Source organism: Notechis scutatus, chromosome 6 (genome assembly GCF_049901735.1).
Source record: "Notechis scutatus isolate UNSWTSFEM ecotype Mainland chromosome 6, rNotScu1.2, whole genome shotgun sequence".
Taxonomy (NCBI): domain Eukaryota; kingdom Metazoa; phylum Chordata; class Lepidosauria; order Squamata; family Elapidae; genus Notechis; species Notechis scutatus.
Window position 1 is genome coordinate 23,398,478 of NC_142014.1, and position 17,902 is coordinate 23,416,379.

At 44.0% G+C, this 17,902-nt stretch overlaps 1 protein-coding gene across 2 annotated transcripts in view; it reads left to right on the forward strand.

Moving 5' to 3' along the window:
* ETV6 (ETS variant transcription factor 6) overlaps positions 1-17,447 on the forward strand; it is a 123,445-nt gene extending 105,998 nt beyond the window's left edge. For both annotated transcript variants that reach the window (XM_026679260.2, XM_087969528.1), the window contains exons 6-8: positions 5,827-5,969; positions 11,257-11,357; positions 13,763-17,447. In XM_026679260.2, the coding sequence (XP_026535045.2) occupies positions 5,827-5,969; positions 11,257-11,357; positions 13,763-13,868 (350 nt within the window). In that variant the 3' untranslated portion in view covers positions 13,869-17,447. The remainder of the gene's footprint in view (positions 1-5,826; positions 5,970-11,256; positions 11,358-13,762) is intronic.
* Positions 17,448-17,902: the final 455 nt, after the last annotated feature.

The following is a 17,902-nucleotide window of genomic DNA, read 5'->3' on the forward strand; positions in this document are numbered from 1 at the left end:
CTAAGGCCCTTGTCCAGAACAGCGGTGTGCAAACCATACATCAACAAGGGGCTCTTCAGTTGCACAGAGAGGATAGTCGAAGATTGGAAAAGTCTTTACAGGTAGTCCTTGACTTATAACAGTTCATTTAGTGACCAAAGTTACCAAGGCACTGAAAAAAATGACTTACGACCGTTTTTCACACGACCATTGCAGAATCTCCCTGGTCACAGGATCAAAATTCAGGCGCTTGGCAACTGATTCGTATTTATGACGGTCGCAATGTCCTGGGGTTCAAGGGATCCCCTTTTGCGACCTTCTGACAAGCAAAGTCAGTGAGGAAGACCGATTCGCTTAACAACTGTGTGAGTAACTTAAAAACTGCAGAGATTCATTTAACAACGGTGGCAAGGAAGGTTGTAAAATGGGGCAGGATTCATTTAGCAGCTGTTTTACTTAGCAAAATAATTCTGGACTTCATTGCGGTCTCAAGTGGAGGACTACCTGTACATAAATTTAAAATATGTGTCAGTAAGTAAGTAATTAAACCCATATAGGTAGTCCTTGACTTACAACCATTTTTAGTGACCATTTGAAGTTACAACAGCACTTTAAAAAGTGACTTATGACCATTTTTCACACTTAACGACCATTGCAGCATTTCCGTGGTCACGTGATCAGAATTCAGGGACTTGACAACTGACATATAATATTTATGACCGTTGTGCTGTCCCAGAGTTATGTGATCACCATCTGTAACCTTCCCAGCCAGCTTCCAACAAGCCAAGTCGATGGGGGAAGATGGATTAGCATAGAATAACAGAGTTGGAAGGGACCTTGGAGGTCTTCTAGTCCAACCCCTTGCTTAGGCAGGAAGCCCCATATACCAGTGATCCCCAACCTTTCTTATGCCGCGGCCCGGTATCCCCAACCTTTTTTATGGCGCGGCCCGGTGCCGGTGTATTGGCGCCGCCATCTTTTTGATGAAAAAGTGCTTCCGGTGACCTCACCGGAAGCACTTTTTCATCAAAAAGATGGCGGCGCTTTCGGTGAGCTTTTCTGGGTAAGTGGCTTTCTACCCGGAAAAGCTCACCAGAAGCGCTGGCACCGCCATCTTTTTGATGAAAAGTGCTTCCGGTGAGCTTTCTACCCGGAAAAGCTCACCGGAAGCACCTTTCATCAAAAAAAGATGGCGCCCAGCAAACCAGCGCCCGGTAGGACTTGTTCCGCGGACCGGTACCGTCCGCAGCCCGGTGGTTGGGGACCCCTGCCATATACGATTTCAGACAAATGGTTGCACAGCCTCTTCTTAAAAACTTCCAGTGTCTGAGCATTCACAACTTCTGGATCCAAGTCGTTCTGCTGATTCTGTTCTGACCCAAACCTGTTTCCAAGAGAGCAAACACAAGACAAAGGCAGCAGCACAACCTTTTAATGTTTCATCTATGAATTCTGTTTCTTCACAGATAAAAGGCTGCTTCCAACTAATTAGCTCCGACAAGAAAGAGCCTTGCCAAGTTTTTGCAAGGCTGCCAAAAAACGACAGATAAGAAATAATTTACAACACAAGAGTCTTCAAATACCAACTGTAATGTCCACGAGGCTGAGTTTCAAAACGTCTTTGCTTCCTGCAAAGAACGTTCGCTTCACAGCTGGCTTTAATCTTCTTGAAGGAGGGGCCATTACCTTGCAGCCTTACTCCCGAGTCGCCCGTGCTGTTGTAGCTGCTCTTTCCTATGCGCACACGCACTTGGCACAGGCTCCTAGGGAATTTCCTCATCGCTGCTGCCAGCCCCCACAATCTCTGAAGGCAGCAGTCCACTCCTTAGTGGTCCTGCCCCCTCATCTGAGTCCTCACTCTCCTCAGCTGTCCACACCTGCTGCTGGCTAACCACATCAGATTCACTGAATTGAATCTCACGATTCAGTTAATTTCACAACTGCCTCACTTAGTAATTGTGGTCATAAGTTGAGGGCTACCTATAATCTCCACAAAGAGCCACCTTCTGATTTTCTGCTTGTTTTCTTCGTCTTGTTAAATGGCTGGCCAATTTAACACGGGGTTTTTTGTGTGTGTGTTCACAATTTTTCTTCTTACTCTTTTTTTTTCTTCCCAATTTGAAAGTATTCCAATATTTGCTGCAAAGTTGGGTGATTTCTTTTATCAGCTAAGAAGGAAACTAGAAACTAGGAGAAGTGGGTAGTTTTCCCTAATAGCACATCAGGAGAGCAGAACTCAAATTATTTCTCCTCATTGATTCTCTTTGTAATACAACCCTTGGTTGTTGTTTTTTGTTTGTTTTTTAAAAATCATCTTGAGAGGTTTGTGAGGAGAAATTCTGTTTTCCGTTGATCCTAACCATAAGCAGGATAGGGTGGAACTGGACCGGAATTGGCAACAAGGAAAGAGAAGGAAACACAATTCTTGCCTTTCCATCTGCTTTTTGTTCTGGGATTATTATTTTTTAAACATATAACCATACATGCAAACTGCCATTTCTCTTGACAAGGAAGGAAACATATAAAAATAGCTTGGGAAAGAAAGGAAAAGAGCAGGAAAAGAAAAAAATGTTATTCTTCCAGAATCCCTGCATTTCTGCAGCTAAATAGTATTTTAGGACAGCGTTTCTCAAATCTGGCAACTTTTAAGATGTGTGGCCTTCAGTTCTCACTATTCCACAGCCAGCCTACTAATCTGGTCTAGATAATTCATTGGCCTTTGGGGGCTATAATGGGAAAAACTCAATCCAACTATCAAGAGATGTTGTAATACCTCCAGAATAATTGCTCTGAATTTAATGTTTTTGTAGAAAAGCTGTGTTAAATACAGGCAAGTGAAATAGTGCTACATTCATATTAGATTTATGGCGCACGATTCTGCTAATCTATACAGGTAGTCCTCGACTTACAACTGTTCTTTTGTGACCGTTCAAAGTTACAACGGCACTGAAAAAAGGTTTTTTCACACTGATGACCATAGATAGCATCCCCAGGGTTAGGTGATTTATATTCGACTCACTTTTATGAATGAATCCCAAGCTCATGGGATCCTTTTTTTTTGTGACCGGTTCCGACAAGGAAAGTCAGTGGGGAAGCCAGATTTACTTAACAACCGGGTTACTGATTTAACGACTGCGATGATTCACTTAGCAAGTGTGGTAAGAAAAACCGTAAAATGGGGCAAAATGTCAGGGCTCCGACAAACCACCCCTATTCAAATTATAAGTCTCTTAGCCGCATCTCTCAGAGTAAAAAAACTGATTTATTAGGAGTGACAATGTCAGTGTTACCTGGGTGCAGCTGACTCTTATGACACCTCATTCATTTCACCCTTGATCCCGGTCTTCCCCCCATCCCCTGGATGTATATTCTCCAATGGGACACATCTATAGCCGAGAGTCATCAATCATGTTCTCCAGTAATAATCTTGCACGCCAGCAGCTTCAGTTGCCTAGCAATTATCTGAAACATATAAGGAATGCACTACTTTCCCCACTCCCTTTCTGCTGGCAACTAAAAAGACCAAAGCAATATTTTTTAAGTTGACACAAAACTCACAATAAATTTTGTCACTTTGCAACATAAAATTTGGAACTCCATTGTGGTCATAAGTTGAAGACTTACCTGTGCTTCCATTCTAATGCCACGTCTTAGAAGAGTTAATTGAATCCTGGAATATTATGGCAGGAGTCAAAGATCACCATGTCATTGTTATTCAAGCAAAAAGTTGAGATTCAAAAGTTATATACTGTACGTGGTTATGTATATAGACAGACTGTGAGGTATTCTACCTGAGCAATTATTCTGGAGGCATTGCACAGTTAAATCTTTTGATAGTCAGACTAAATTTTTATCCTATTTTATATATATATATATATCCCAGTTCTCCATCCAAAGGCCAATGGATTATCCAGACAAGATGATAGCTAGATGTAAAATTAGATGTCACCGTATGTCCCACTGCAGGTTTCAATCCAGATTCTCGTCTTCGTGCACCACCCACCCATCTCAATCACCCTGATGAGAAACCGGCATGTTGCCCAGGTAGTCCTTGACTTACGACCTCAACGGAGCCCAACATTTCTGCTGTTAAGTGACTTTTGCCCCATTTTACAACCTTCCTTGCCACTGCTGTTAAGCGAATCACTGCAGTTGATAAGCTAGCAACCCGGTTGTTAAGCGAATCTGGCTTCCCAGCTGGCCAGAAGGTCACAAAAGGGATCACATGATGAACTTGGGACACGGCAACGGTCATAAATATGAACTGGTTGCCAAGCATCTGAATTTTGATCCCATGATCATGGGGATGCTACGAAGGTTGTAACTGTGAAAAACGGTCATGTCGCTTCAGTGCCATTGTAACTTTAAACGGTCACTCAATGTTGTAAGTTGAGGACTACCTGTATTAGAATGCTGACTGTTGGTGAGAATGGAAAGGAGGCATTCTTCAATACCCTTGGAGACTTATCAGCTTGAAGAAGGCTAGTCTGGATGGACTTCAGCCTTGTAGGTGTTGAACATCTTCAATTAGTTGGGCCACCAACACACCGAGGTTCTTCATGGAAGACGGTCTTCCTGTCTTTGCCATATCTTGTAGGTTGGCCCTTTGTGGCACCACGGAAGGGCACCTTCTCTGTGGGGACATCCTCCTCTTCTTTGGAGGGACCTACCATCTGCAGCTGACCTTTGTTCTGACCAAGGCTTCCTGAGACACCAACAAACACATATAAAATCCAAAACTCTTTTATTTTAGTTCAATGGCTGTGAATTATCGTCATTCACGGCCCGGAATGAGTCTTTACCGGTTATAATTAGTCCCAGGGACGTCTGCCAAAGTTCTTTGTAAGACGTCTGATAAGAACACACCTTATCTTACTTGAAATGCTGCCAACAACTAAAGTCCCAATTAGTCTTTCCAAAATCAAGCAGAATAAATTCACCACGAAGCTGTCAGAGTCCAAACCGATTGGAGCGAATGACTTTGCTTCCTGCAAAGGTTTTCCTACCTTTGCACTTCCTTTATATCTTATGGGAGGGGCAAACACCTCCAAGCCTTACTCCCGAGTTGCCCCTTTTGTCTTAGCTGCTCTTGCCTTCTGGCAGCTCTGCGCACTTGCGCACTGGGAACAGGCTCTCCTTGTTCCTCTGCCTCACTGCGGCCATATTCTGGAGGCTCCGGAGTCAGCACATAACTCCCAGATGGTCCTGGCCCCATCTCTGTATCAGACGAAGGAACCTCGTCTGAGTCCTCCCCAGACTCCCAGACTGGTCCCAGTTCTTCCCCACTGTCGGATTCTGCTGCCAGCGAACCACAACAACCTTGTCCAACATGTTTTCAGTTTCCTCTTAAAAAGCAATAGCAATAGCACTTAGACTTCTACATCGCTTCACAGTGCTTTACAGCCCTCTCTAAGCGGTTTGCAGAGTCAGTATATTGCCCCCTCAACAATATGGGTCCTCATTTTACCCACCTCGGAAGGATGAGTCAACCTAGAGTCAGTCAGGATCGAACTGCTGACCATTGGCAGAGTAGCTTGCAATACTGCATTCTAACCACTGTGCCATCACAGCTCCTTTTTCTCGTGGCACATCTCCGCTCTGAATACCTCCTGGCACCTGTCTTTATAATGGATCGGTTTTATTCTAAAATATCACTGTATAACGAGTGTCGATTGCTTTGGGATTCTTCACAAGCAGCAGTAGTATCTCAATACTTTATGCAGAGAAATAGAGTTAATGCATGACAGTTCCTGGCATTTTTCCTGGAGGTGAGTCAGTGGTGGCCAATTAACTAATTTCATTTCCGGCAGGAACTTTTTGAAGACTTTTCTGTCGTTCTCTTTCCAGACTGCAGACTCCTTTGGGATTACGTCTATCAGTTGCTCTCCGACAGCCGGTACGAAAATTTCATCCGATGGGAGGACAGAGAATCCAAAATATTTCGGATAGTGGACCCCAATGGGCTGGCCCGGCTATGGGGAAATCATAAGGTACAAAGGATCCATGATGGTCTTGCAGAGACTGTGAATTAAATGATTGGGGAGGAGTGGAGAAAGAATAAATACGATTCTACTAAAAGAAAAAAAAAGGAGTTAGATGTAGACCAAAAGAGAAATTCTGTAATCATCTATAATCATTGATGACACTTGTTTGTTTTGCAAAATTATATTGGCTGCCCATCTTACCACAGGGTAATTCTGGCTGGCTTACAATCTTAAAAAGACAAAAACTATACAAAAACTAAAAGACCTAAATAAAAAAATTGTGAAGATCCAAATTCTGTGGTCTGATTAAAAGAGGAGGAGGGCAGGAACAGGAATGGGGGAGAAGTAGGATCTGTTGTTAATCTACCCACCACCCTTAATGTGAAGGGGTAGGGCAGATGTTCCAAAGAGCTGGAACAATGGTAGAGAAGGCCGTTTTCCTGGACCCTGCCAGCCAGAATACCCTGGTCACACGGCCCACAGTATGCCTCCTCTGTCAGCATAAGTAGGGTGGATCAGATAAATAGGTAGGTAGGTAGGTAGATGATAGATGATAGATAAATGAGATAGATAGATGATAGATAGATGAGATAGATAGATAAATAGATGAGATAGATGATAGATAGATTAGATAGATAGATAGATAGATAGATAGATAGATAGATAGATAGATAGATAGATAGATAGATAGATAGATAGATAGATAATGTTCAGGGGTGGGCTTCAAAAATTTTAGCAAAGGGTTCTCTGCCCAGTTGCTGGGTGGGCATGGCCTAGTCAGCCTCCTGCATCACCGCAGAGAGAGTGTTTTTGCCCTCCCCGGGCTCCGGAGGCTTTCCTCAAGCCTCCAGGAGGGTGAAAACGGCCTCCCTGGGCTCTGGAGGCTCTCTGGAAGTTAGAAACAGGCCCATTTCCAGTTTCCTGAACTTCTGGGAAGCCCGTTTTTCACCCTCCCTGAGCCTCCATGTGCGCCCTGCACTTATCTGCATCCAAAATGAGCCTCGTGGGGGCTCGGGAGGGGAGGGGTGGGCGGGGCCAGACAGGAGTGGGATTTGGGGGTTCTCCAAACAGCACAGAATCTTAGCTAGGGGCTCTCCTGAACCCCTGCAAACCCCCAGTAGCCCCACCCCTGGATATGTTCAGATAGATACAGACAGACAGACAGGATCAGATAAATAGATGGATGATAGGTATGTTCAGATAGAAGGGAGAGGGAGAGAGAGAGAGAGATAATAAAAATAAGAATAAAATACTGCTTTAGAGAAGAAGATGTGTCTCTCCCCTATTTCATTTCTTCTTCATTACTAACTGAACACGTGGGAATTTCCCACACTTAGACGAGCAAAAATATTCAGGGTGGCTCTCTAGGGCTATGCAAAACCCACCGTCCCATTCACACCGGGAACTCTGGAGGCCATTTGTCATTCTGGAAGATTTGCTTCCAGAAAACACGAACCATTTTGGGCATAGTTTTCCCATCACGAGTGCACTCTGGGAATCTTGTGGGAGGGGGCGATCTGACATGTCCTTATTTGGGGTGTGCTTATTGCAAAATATCCGAGGAAAGAGGGCAGGGTTCTTTTGACTACTTTGGACCATTGTTGGTGTGAGGACTTTTCCTTCTCAAATTTCTAGCAGGAAAGTCTACGCTTAGCCGGGGTCCAGTGCAGTACAAGGAACAAAAGCTCATGTCTCTTGATGAGTAGGAGGTTAGGAATTCTAGTAAAGTCTTCCATTCCTTTCAAGTGACATCTGCTTATGTAGACTCTTCCAGCAGCAAACTCCTTTCTCTGCTCCCTGGTCTTATGTGGATGGGGAGAAGGCTAAAATGACATGGGCAGATTGCATCTGCTCCTAATTTTGATGGTAGGCAATTGACTTAATAGCACAATTCCTCCTTCATTGTGACAATTCATAGGAAAAGCTTCCCAGACTGTCTCCCCCCCCCCCTTGGAGGGGAGGGGAATCACAGATGTTTGGAAGTTGGTGAAAACCAATGGAAGGGTCATATATGATTTCTTTCTTTCTTTCTTTCTTTCTTTCTTTCTTTCTTTCTTTCTTTCTTTCTTTCTTTCTTTCTTTCTTTCTTTCTTTCTTTCTTTCTTTCTTTCTTTCTTTCTTTCTTTCCTTCCTTCCTTTTTTCCCTTCCGTTCCCTCCATCTCCTTCCTTCCCTCCCCCCTTCCTTTCTCCCCCTTCTGCCTTCTTCCCTCCCTCTCCTTCCTTCCTCCCCTCCCCTTCTCCTGCCTTCCTTCCCTCCCTCTCCTTCCTTCCTCCCCTCCCCTTCTCCTGCCTTCCCTCCCCTCCCTCTCCTTCCTTCCTCCCCTCCTCCTGCCTTCCCTCCCTCCCTCCTTCCTTCCTTCCCTCCCCCTTCCCTTCCTTCCTTTCCTCCCCCTCTCCCTCCTTCCTTCCCTCCCCTCCTTCCTTCCCTTCCCTTCCCTCCCTCCTTCTCCTTCCTTTCTTCCTTTTTCCTTTATTTTTTTTTGGTCTGTGTTGTCATTGCTATATTGATTTTTTAAAAAAATGAATGTTATGCTGTTTGCAGGTGAGAATTGGGTCGCTTTATTACATTTTGCTGGAAGGATTGGCAGCATGCAGTAATAGTACCTAGCAATAGTGGTAGTAGTATGCAGGATGCCCGGAAGTGAGGCAATTTTGGAGACAGATTTTGCTCTCGCAATAGAAGTATCCTCCATCACATGTGCAAGACATATTTGAAAGGGTGGGGTTTCCGTCATGCAGGTACCACCACCTCCATCTTAATTTTTTATTTTGGCCTTCCTCCTCTCTGGTAGATGGCTATGTCTAGACAGGCTTCCAGCCCTATTCGGCTGGGCCCTTTGAACTTCCGCTCAAGAGCAACCTTTTTGTTTGTTCATTTGCTTATGAAATTCAGAGGCTACCAGACTCCAAAGTGTCTCTGGGCAGCTTACACTAAAAATAGGAAACAATTAAAAAAAACATTAGAGATGAAATCCCGTACATCCGGACAAACACACTCCCTCAGATAGAAAACACAACCAACAAAGCTCAACAAACACCCAAGCCCTGGTTGAACAGCCCTTAAAGTCTGGAAGTTGAGTCATGGTGGCTGGACTTTTCTTTTTCTTTTGTGTGAAACATTTTACCGCTTGTCCAACTAGTTTCTTCAGTCTTAAAGCAGGTCTTGAAATTGACAGCTTTAGACTTTGGATTCAACTCCCAGAATTCCTCCTCCAGTCATGTTAGCTAAGGAATTCTGGGAGTTGAAGTCCACAAGTCTTAAACTTGCCAAGTTTGAAGACCCTTGATTAGAGAGAGAGAGAGAGAGAGAGAGAGAGAGAGAGAGAGAGAGAGAGAGAGTCTTCAAACTTGACAGTTTTAAGACTTGTGGACTTCAACTCCCAGAATTCCTCCTCCAGTCATGTTAGCTCAGAGATTCTGGGAGTTGAAGTCCACAAGTCTTAAACTTGCCAAGTTTGAAGGCCTTTGCTCTAAAGCGTTCCAGAACCTTGTCAGGGTGGGAGCTAGAGTCTAGACAAATCTGTGGGGAGATGCCGTTCCAGAAGGTGGCAGAGAAGAAGCCATGCTTCTGGGGTCTCAACTGATGTCTTGTACGTCTGAAGGGTCTCGTAGCAGGCCAGCTTTGTCTGTGTGTACCAGATGGGCAGAAACTTGGTGTAATGGACCATGTGGATGACCTTGAAGGAGAAGGGGAAGAGATGCTACCTTGGAAACAAGCAGGCAAGAGAAGCAGGAGCCCCCAATCACTTAATGGTCAGAGGAAGAAACTTTTAAAAAGACCCAATCTAATAGGTCAAGCTGTTATTTTTATTTATTTTTTAGTTTACTTTATTGTCATTGCACCTCCTACAACAAAATTAAATGCCATCTTCAGGGTACATTATACATAAAAAAAATTAAAAACACAAACACACCTCCTTCACATTCTATACAATTGAATTGAAAATCCCTGATATTGCATTAATATGGCACTATACAGTAGAATTCAGTAGAGTTACTGCTGTGGGATAGATGCTGTTTTTCAGCCTATTTGTCCTTGTTTTTATTATCCTGTACGGTCTGCCAGATGGTAATATTTCAAAAAAAAGGGTGCCCAGGATAAGATGGATCTTTAATAAGAATGTTTTGAACTTTCTTAAGGCAGCGGGAGCTATAAAGCTCTTCCAAAGTGGGGAGAGGGCAAGCAATGATCTTCTGGGCAATGACGTTAACCCTCTGGAGTGCTTTCCTATCTGCCCCTGTTTAATTGGCAAACCATACAGAGGTGCAGTAAGTTAAAATACTCTCTATGGTGCAGCAGTAGAAGGTCACCAGCAGTTTTCCATTCAGTTGTTGTTTTCTGAGAAGTCTCAGGTAGTATAATCTCTGCTGGGCCCTTTTGGCCAGGGTTGCAATGTGAGCACTCCAGGTCAGATTGGTGGGAAGTTTGTACTTAGGTTAAAAGTGTCGGTGGGAAATTTGTACTTTTAGACTTGCAAGATTTTGCTAATGTAGCTTTGCAATAAAGTAGAATTAGTTACCTGGATGTGTTTCTTTCCTTTACCCGAGAAGGCTGACTCCTGGTTCTAAGCCATCAAGAGCTTTATAGATGATGATCGGCACGCTGAATTATACCCAGAAGCTGACTAGCATCTAGTGAATGCATAGATCAGTGGCATTTCATGGGCATGCCAAGGTCTGTCCAGCTCTGTCCTATGCCCCACCACATTCTGCACCAACTGTAGCTTCCAAATCACCCTCAAGGGCAGCCCCATCTAGAGTGCATTACAGTAGCCCAACTGTTTACATATTTTGGATAAACAAAAGAGGTTGGAGCCCTTAAGAATCAAGCCTACCCAATCTCATATTTTTTTATTTTATGTTATTAATTTTCTATTTATTACATTTCTTAGTGCTTAATAAACATCTTGTCTGGGTATTTAAATGGCCTAACAATACAATTGCCATTCTTACTCTCCATCCCTTTTTTCCAGCCACTGGTAAAATAAGTTCCATGTTTGATAATATCCTGTGTCTTCTTTCTGTTTGATTTTCAGTGTAAGTCTGTCCATTCTGCACAATCTAATATCTTCTGAATTATCTCTTCAACAATTTCATATGTTGATTTATTAATTTCCTCCCAAGTTGTGGACTGTACAATTTAACGGGCTCGGTGTTATCTAGCATGACGTAAGCGAAGACAACCAAAGACGAGGAAAAGGGAATGTGAACTGGGATTTAGCCATCTCTTCTTTCTTTATCATTTTGGTAACTTGTTTTAATTCTTGCTTTTCTTTGTCTTAAATGGAACAGAACCGAACAAATATGACCTACGAGAAAATGTCCCGTGCCCTGCGCCACTACTACAAACTAAATATTATCAGAAAGGAGCCAGGACAAAGACTTTTGTTCAGGTAATTGTGATTTTGTGTGTGTGTGCTTTTGTGCATTCCAAATTTTTTGAAAGAATTTTTGTTTTTACTTATGTTATTCAAGGCAATCTCTTTGTGTGTGTGTGTATAACAAGTCACCATTCAAAAAAAAAAACACCTGAAAACAACAACAAACAAAAACATAGGCAAAGTCCAAAATGTCCAAGTTCATTTGATTGTACAAGTCATCAAAAAAAAGGGAATTAAGTTGTTAGTATTCATCAAGCCCTGCCCAAGAATATTTTTTTCCCAGGGGGGAAACATAATGTAACATTTTCTGATTGACAGAATATATAAAAGTCTGTAGAGATTCTCAATCATCCAGGGTCATGGTTGTTCCCAAAGGTGCTTTTTTCAGGAGACAACTGGACTTTCTTGTTTTTCCCTTTTGAAGACGTTTCGTTTCTCATCCAAGAAGCTTCTTCAGCTCTGACTGGATGCCCCAAAGGTGCACCCACTATCCCGTCAGAGCTGAAGAAGCTTCTTGGATGAGAAACGAAACGTCTTCAAAAGAAAAAAAACAAGTCCAGTTGCCTCCTGAAAAAAGCACCTTTGGGATGACAGAATATATAATTTCCTAACAGAAATTGCTTGATCACTGGTATCTAAAATCCAGTCCTTTACATCTGAAGTATTTTTTCCATCTCTTCAGAAGAATTCTTTTTGCTATTCCTAGAGCACTAAAAAACTTGCTCTGTTTAGAACAAGTTAAATTTGAAATGATATGCGTATAATTTAATACAATATGAATTTACCAGGGGTGGGATTCAAATTTGTTAACCACCAGTTCTATGGGCGTGGCTAGGTGGGCATGGCCATGTGACTGGGTGGGCGTGGCTTTTTTGCAAGCCCCCTTCTCCCCCCCCCCCCTTTGCCTCCTGGGGGAGGGCGTTTTGCTCCCAGGAAGGCAAAAATGGAGCGCGGGAGGGGGAATGCAGCACCTGCCCACCCAGCCACCCTCCATGCCCCTTTTTGCCTCCTGGGCAAAACAGACCATGAGGGTGATCCCGGCACAGCTGATCATTGGATCAGCTAATCGTTGGGAGGAAAAGAAATACTTTTAAGGAGTGACTGGGCAGGGGAGAATGCAGTCAGTGATGTCGGGCATGCGCGCAATGTTGGGCATGCGCAATAAGGACTGATTGGGCAGGGAGGAGTAGGTGGAGACGGGCGGGGCCAGCCAGAGGCACGATTTGCCGGCTCTCTGAACTGCGCAGAACCATAATAACCGGTTCCATAGAACTGGCAGAATTCTACCTTTGCCATATACTCAGAAGATATACATTTTTTGGAATTGTTCCATGGAGAGAGGGGCCTTGGTTTTATAGTGCTGCCTGTATCCCACAGATGGGGCTTTGTTTGTTTACGTGGACCCGTTTCTGACATGCCATGGACCAGTGGCGGTCCACGGACCGGAGGTTGGAGACCCCTGTTTCCTCAATAAGATAAATCATGGCTGGCTACTAAATCTTTTATATGTATTTGAATGTCCTTGTCATTAGGAATGTCAACCAAAATTCTTCCCACCATTATAGGCTTGGTTGCGACTGATAGTATTTCTGACCAAGGCTTCCCAAGACCGTAATTAAGCATGTGCTTAGTCCAAACAACTCTTGTTTTATTTCAACGCTGGGAATTATGTTCATTCCCGGCCTGTAATGAGTCCCAAACAGTCCCTTGAGATAAGTACCCATCTTTCTCTCCTTTGAATTGCTGCCAATAACTAAAGTGCCAAATGAACTGTGAAAAACCAACCGAAGTGCAAAGTCCACACAGAGCTTCAAGGATTAATCTGAACAGCACGAATGATTTTGCTTCCTGCAAAGGTTTCTTCACCTTTGCCTGTCCTTTATACCTTATGGGAGGGGCAATCACCTCTCAGCCTTACTCCCGAGTCGCCCCTTTTGTCTCAGCTGCTCTTGCCTTCTAGCAGCTCTGCTCACACACACACTGGGAACAGGCTCCCCTGGGTCCTCGCTGCTGCCAGACTCCGAAGGCTCCAGGGTCAGCACACCACTCCCAGATGGTCCTGGTCCCATCCCTGCATTGGATGCAAGACCCCCATCCGAGTCCTCTCCAGACTCCCAGACTGGTCCCTGTTCTTCCCCACTGTCCGACTCCGCTGCCGTCTGCAGAGGCTGCCAGCGAACCACAACAGATAGTTTGAAAATTGACTTCCCCATTTCGGATTGGTAAAATAATTAAAACCATTTGCAACGTAGTGGGCATTAACACTTTACCACCGAGTGGTCGCCAGCAAATTGGCTGCAGCTCACAGAGCCCGTTGTCCAAAGTTCGCGGAAGCAGTGAAGAAGCACCAATGCCAGTAAAAAGAAAGAAAGAATTAAACTCTGCTCCCCACACTTACACACTCTTTGTTTCTGCAGGTTCATGAAGACGCCAGATGAAATTATGAGCGGCCGCACTGACCGCCTAGAGCATCTGGAATCTCAGGAACTGGATGAGCAGATCTACCAGGAAGATGAGTGCTGAGGATTTGATCCTACTTCCTTCACTGTGGTTTATGGAGAAACCGTCTCTGGAGATCCATTGGGCTGGGAAAACAGGGCTCCGGGACTTGGCATTTATCTTGGACTGGCAGGACCCCGCCAAGCACCTTAGCGAAGAAACAAGATTGGCAAGGGTGGTGTGGCAACAACATTTGGTCGAGAAGAGTGGGAGCCTAGTGCTCTCACCTGGCTTTTAGGACCTGTCTCACCTTGGGCTTGATTTTTTTGTTTTGTTTTCAATTGGTCAGTTTGGGATATATATATATATATAAATATATATATATATTATTATTATTTTTTCTAATTAACCCGTCCAAGTAATATTTGGGCTTTTAAAATAATTCCTTTTGTAGAGCAGAACGTCAGGGGGCTGCATACTCTGAATGCTTTCCTATGGAAATTAGCACAACTGTGGGTCAGTGCAGATTCTCGCGAGAGCCTCTGTAGGAAAGAGAGAGAGAGAAAGAAAATCAAGGGCCGGAGGGCAAGAGGCACCGGGGAGAATCTACAGAGGCCGAGACCTGCTTGCAAGTCAGCCTCCGTCGGCACAAAAGATCGAAGAACGTGGACTGCAATCCATGGTTTAGAGCATGAGAAATACCAAAAAAAAAAAAAAAAAGCCTCATTGGTGGCTGTGGGGAAAAGAGTGTGCCGTCGTTTGGGGAGTGTTGTTAGCCAGCGTTGACTCCTCAAAAGCACATGGACCGAATCCAGGCACCTGAGCACTCTTGAATTGAGTAGGAGAAACTATTCTAGAAACCAGTAAAAGGCAGGATATTTCTGCAGGATGATGGCCCAGCTTCGAGAAAGGGTTAAGCAGAAACCATGCAGCCGGGGTGTGGGATATTTTGCTGGATGGTTACTAAAAGGTATTTCCAACTGCAAGGCTGAAGAACGTGAGATGGTTTTTCGGTGTCTCTCCCTCTCCTTCTTTGGGTTGGGGGGCAAGCCTCTGGTCTGCGAGGAAAATAAGTTGGTCCTCCAAAGGGAAGGAAGGGCTTAGGACAGGGGTGTCAAACTCATTTACATTGAGGTCCGCATGGCGGTTGTGTTCGACCTCTGGGCCAGGGTAGGCGTGGCCAGCTCAACATTAGGGGCGCCTGTGGAGGCCAGAGCATGCTGCTAGTGGTCAGGCAGTGAAAACAGGCTCCCTCCCACATGCGGTCCTTCCGACAGGAGTGGGATTCTACCGGTTCTGTCCACTTCTGTAGAACCGGTTGCTCTGAGAAGCAGCAAACAGAGAGCATACATAGAACCCGTTCTATGTCTGCTGCTGCGCCCGCCCTTAGCTGAAATGTAAAATCACCAAACCGGTGGTTACACCGGTCAGATCCCACCCCTGCCTCCCGAGCTCCGTTTTCTCTGGCAGAGGGTTACAGGAGGCCGTGGCAGCCGAAAACGGAGCTTGGGAGCCCGTTTTGGCTGGCAAAAGCACTGCGGGCTGGTCCACTGTTTCCAGGGCAGCTCCGCTGGCCAGATCTAAGTATCCTGCAGGGCGGATCTGGTCCCCGGGCCCTGAGTTTGACACCCCTGGTTTAGGATTTCCAAAATGGTGGCTATAATTTTTCCCAGGAAGTGGCCTTCACAGCTCAGAGAGGTGAAATTGAATCTCTGGGGCTGACCTTCGTCTCGTTCCCTTTGCTTCTGCTCTTCCCACGCCGCCCCCGAAGTTTTCTAAGTCATCTTCCTCATTTCTTAGGTGGATGTGAATACTGAAGACTACTATTTTTATCACGTTGCAGTGTTCTGGATTCTTGCAATGACAGATGAGCTTCGTAGCCTTAAGAGGAAATTTGTATGTGCCTTTGGTTGGTAGGAAGACTGTATTCTGTAAAACTCCTAGGTGGAAGTCATCCCTCTTTCTATACCACAAATGAAGTTATTTCCTCCTTAAGTTCAGAGGTTCGTTTGTCATGACAAAATGCTGGCTATATAAGAGTGTTCGGGGTTTTTTTAATAACAGCCATGGACAAGATTATGTAAATCATACACGAAAGAAGTCAAAATTCTTTTTCCACAGTAATTTAAACAGCGTCAGAAAAAGTAATGGACTGCTTCACTAGGTTCTTTTGGGCAAATGAAGTATATTTGTATCTGTTTTCCTTTACTTTGTGTAACATTGCCTGCTTCTCCGAGTTGAGGAGCACACAAAGACTTGTCTTGAATTTCATTTTCACTTTCCCATCATCGGAAACCTGCTTCTTGTTTTGGAAATTTCATTGCAGCTTTTTTTAAAAGCCTATTTTCTGAATTGTTAAGGGCTAGAAGCTTAACTTTTTGAAAAGGGAGTGTTACATTTGAGGGTCTCAAGATGGCGAGTACACCCAATCCAAGATATAGGCTAGGTGACTTCTTAATTACATTTTGCAGGAGTATTCCTTAAAAAGAACTAGCCATAGAGACTTCCAGGAAGGGGTGTTTTTAAAGTGGTCAGATTGTAGACACATCGATGTGCACACATATGGAGGCACAAATCCTTTGCTTTTCATTTCTTCCCAAAGCGAAATGAAATTCGCCCTTGATAGAAATGTATACCTTCCATTAAAAATGCAGCAAATGAAAATTATAACACACACACACAAAATGGAGGGAAAGGGGTGTTGTCCCTTTCCTACAACTGCTTCTTCTCCTTTCCCAGCAAAGCTTCAAAACGACGCCAGCTTCATCCGTGTTACCATACATTAGCCAAGAGATAAGAAGCAGTCAAGTCTAACTCCGTCCCAAAGGAACCATCATTGCTGCCGAGAGAAAAGCTACACTTTTGAGAAGGCAAGAAATCCGAGAACAGGATCGTGTCCGGGATATTGGGGTTAGATGGGGCGGATGTGTGTTTGTGGTGGTGTTTGTCCTTCATCCACAAAGGCCATCATCCAAACTGCAGGCGTCTGGCCAAGGCAATTTATGAAAATACGGTATCTGGGGAGGGGGGAAAAGAGTCTGGCTTATGATATTAAAGAGCGAGAGAAATTGAAACTGGAACAGCGTGTTTTCCATATTCGAGAACCGAATCACAATGTTTGTTTCTTTGAAGCCAAAGTACATATTACAATTAACGCATGGCTGCCCTTCAAAAGGACAGCCGTGGGTCTATTTGGTACAAAAAGAAAGAATTCTTCCTGTTTGTAACGTTTTGCATTTCCCTGCTCTTTTAGCCAGTGGTAAAAGGAACAGAAAGTCTGCTAAATCAATGTAAAAAAAAAATTCCCCGTGTATACCGAGAATTGCTGGCAGCTCAAGAGTTCGGAAAAGAACTAGGAATGAAACCTCTTTACTGTTTTCTGTGGAATTAGCTGCAGTCATATGCAAAGTCGAAAGGAAATCGTGCTGTCGCGTTGTTTTTTTAAAGGAAAAAAAAATCTCTTTTTATTATTTTCTTAAGTAAATTATAATCTGTTGAAGATGGCGCTTCCTATTTTCTTCGAGGTGTGGGGTTTAAGGGAGTGAACTGAATGAATGTAACAAAGCAAAACAAGAATGCCTTTACTCAGGGCCAGTGAGTTGCAAATAATTTTTAAATGCTTGTAATTACATCATCTCAATAAATTTTTTTAATATAAAAAAAGCAGAGATGGCATTTGTCTTTCGATATGCCTCAGGCGGAAATTCAGCGTTTATTTAGTTTTTTGTTTTTGTTTTTCATTCTCATCTGTCTTCTTTCTAACAGACCTTTAACCGAAGGCATCGTTTTGCCTTAGCCAACAAAGAAGATTTTATGCAAGGCAGGTTCCCTGGAGACAAAGATGGATGTGCAAATACAGAATAAAATATTACGTTAAAAAAAAGAACATTATACTGGGGCTGTCTTAAATGTATCCTCAGAGAAGGAACCAGTAGTGTTGCTTTTATATAGCCGCCTGGAGAGGGGTATCTAGGGAGGGTTTGAAACAGGTGGTCTTCAGCAGGTTCTGAAAACCAGTTCTGGAAAACCAGTAGTGGAAATTTTGAGTAGTTCAGAGAACCGGCAAATCCCACCTCTGACTGGCCCCGCCCCCATCTCTTCTCTGCCTCCCATTGAGT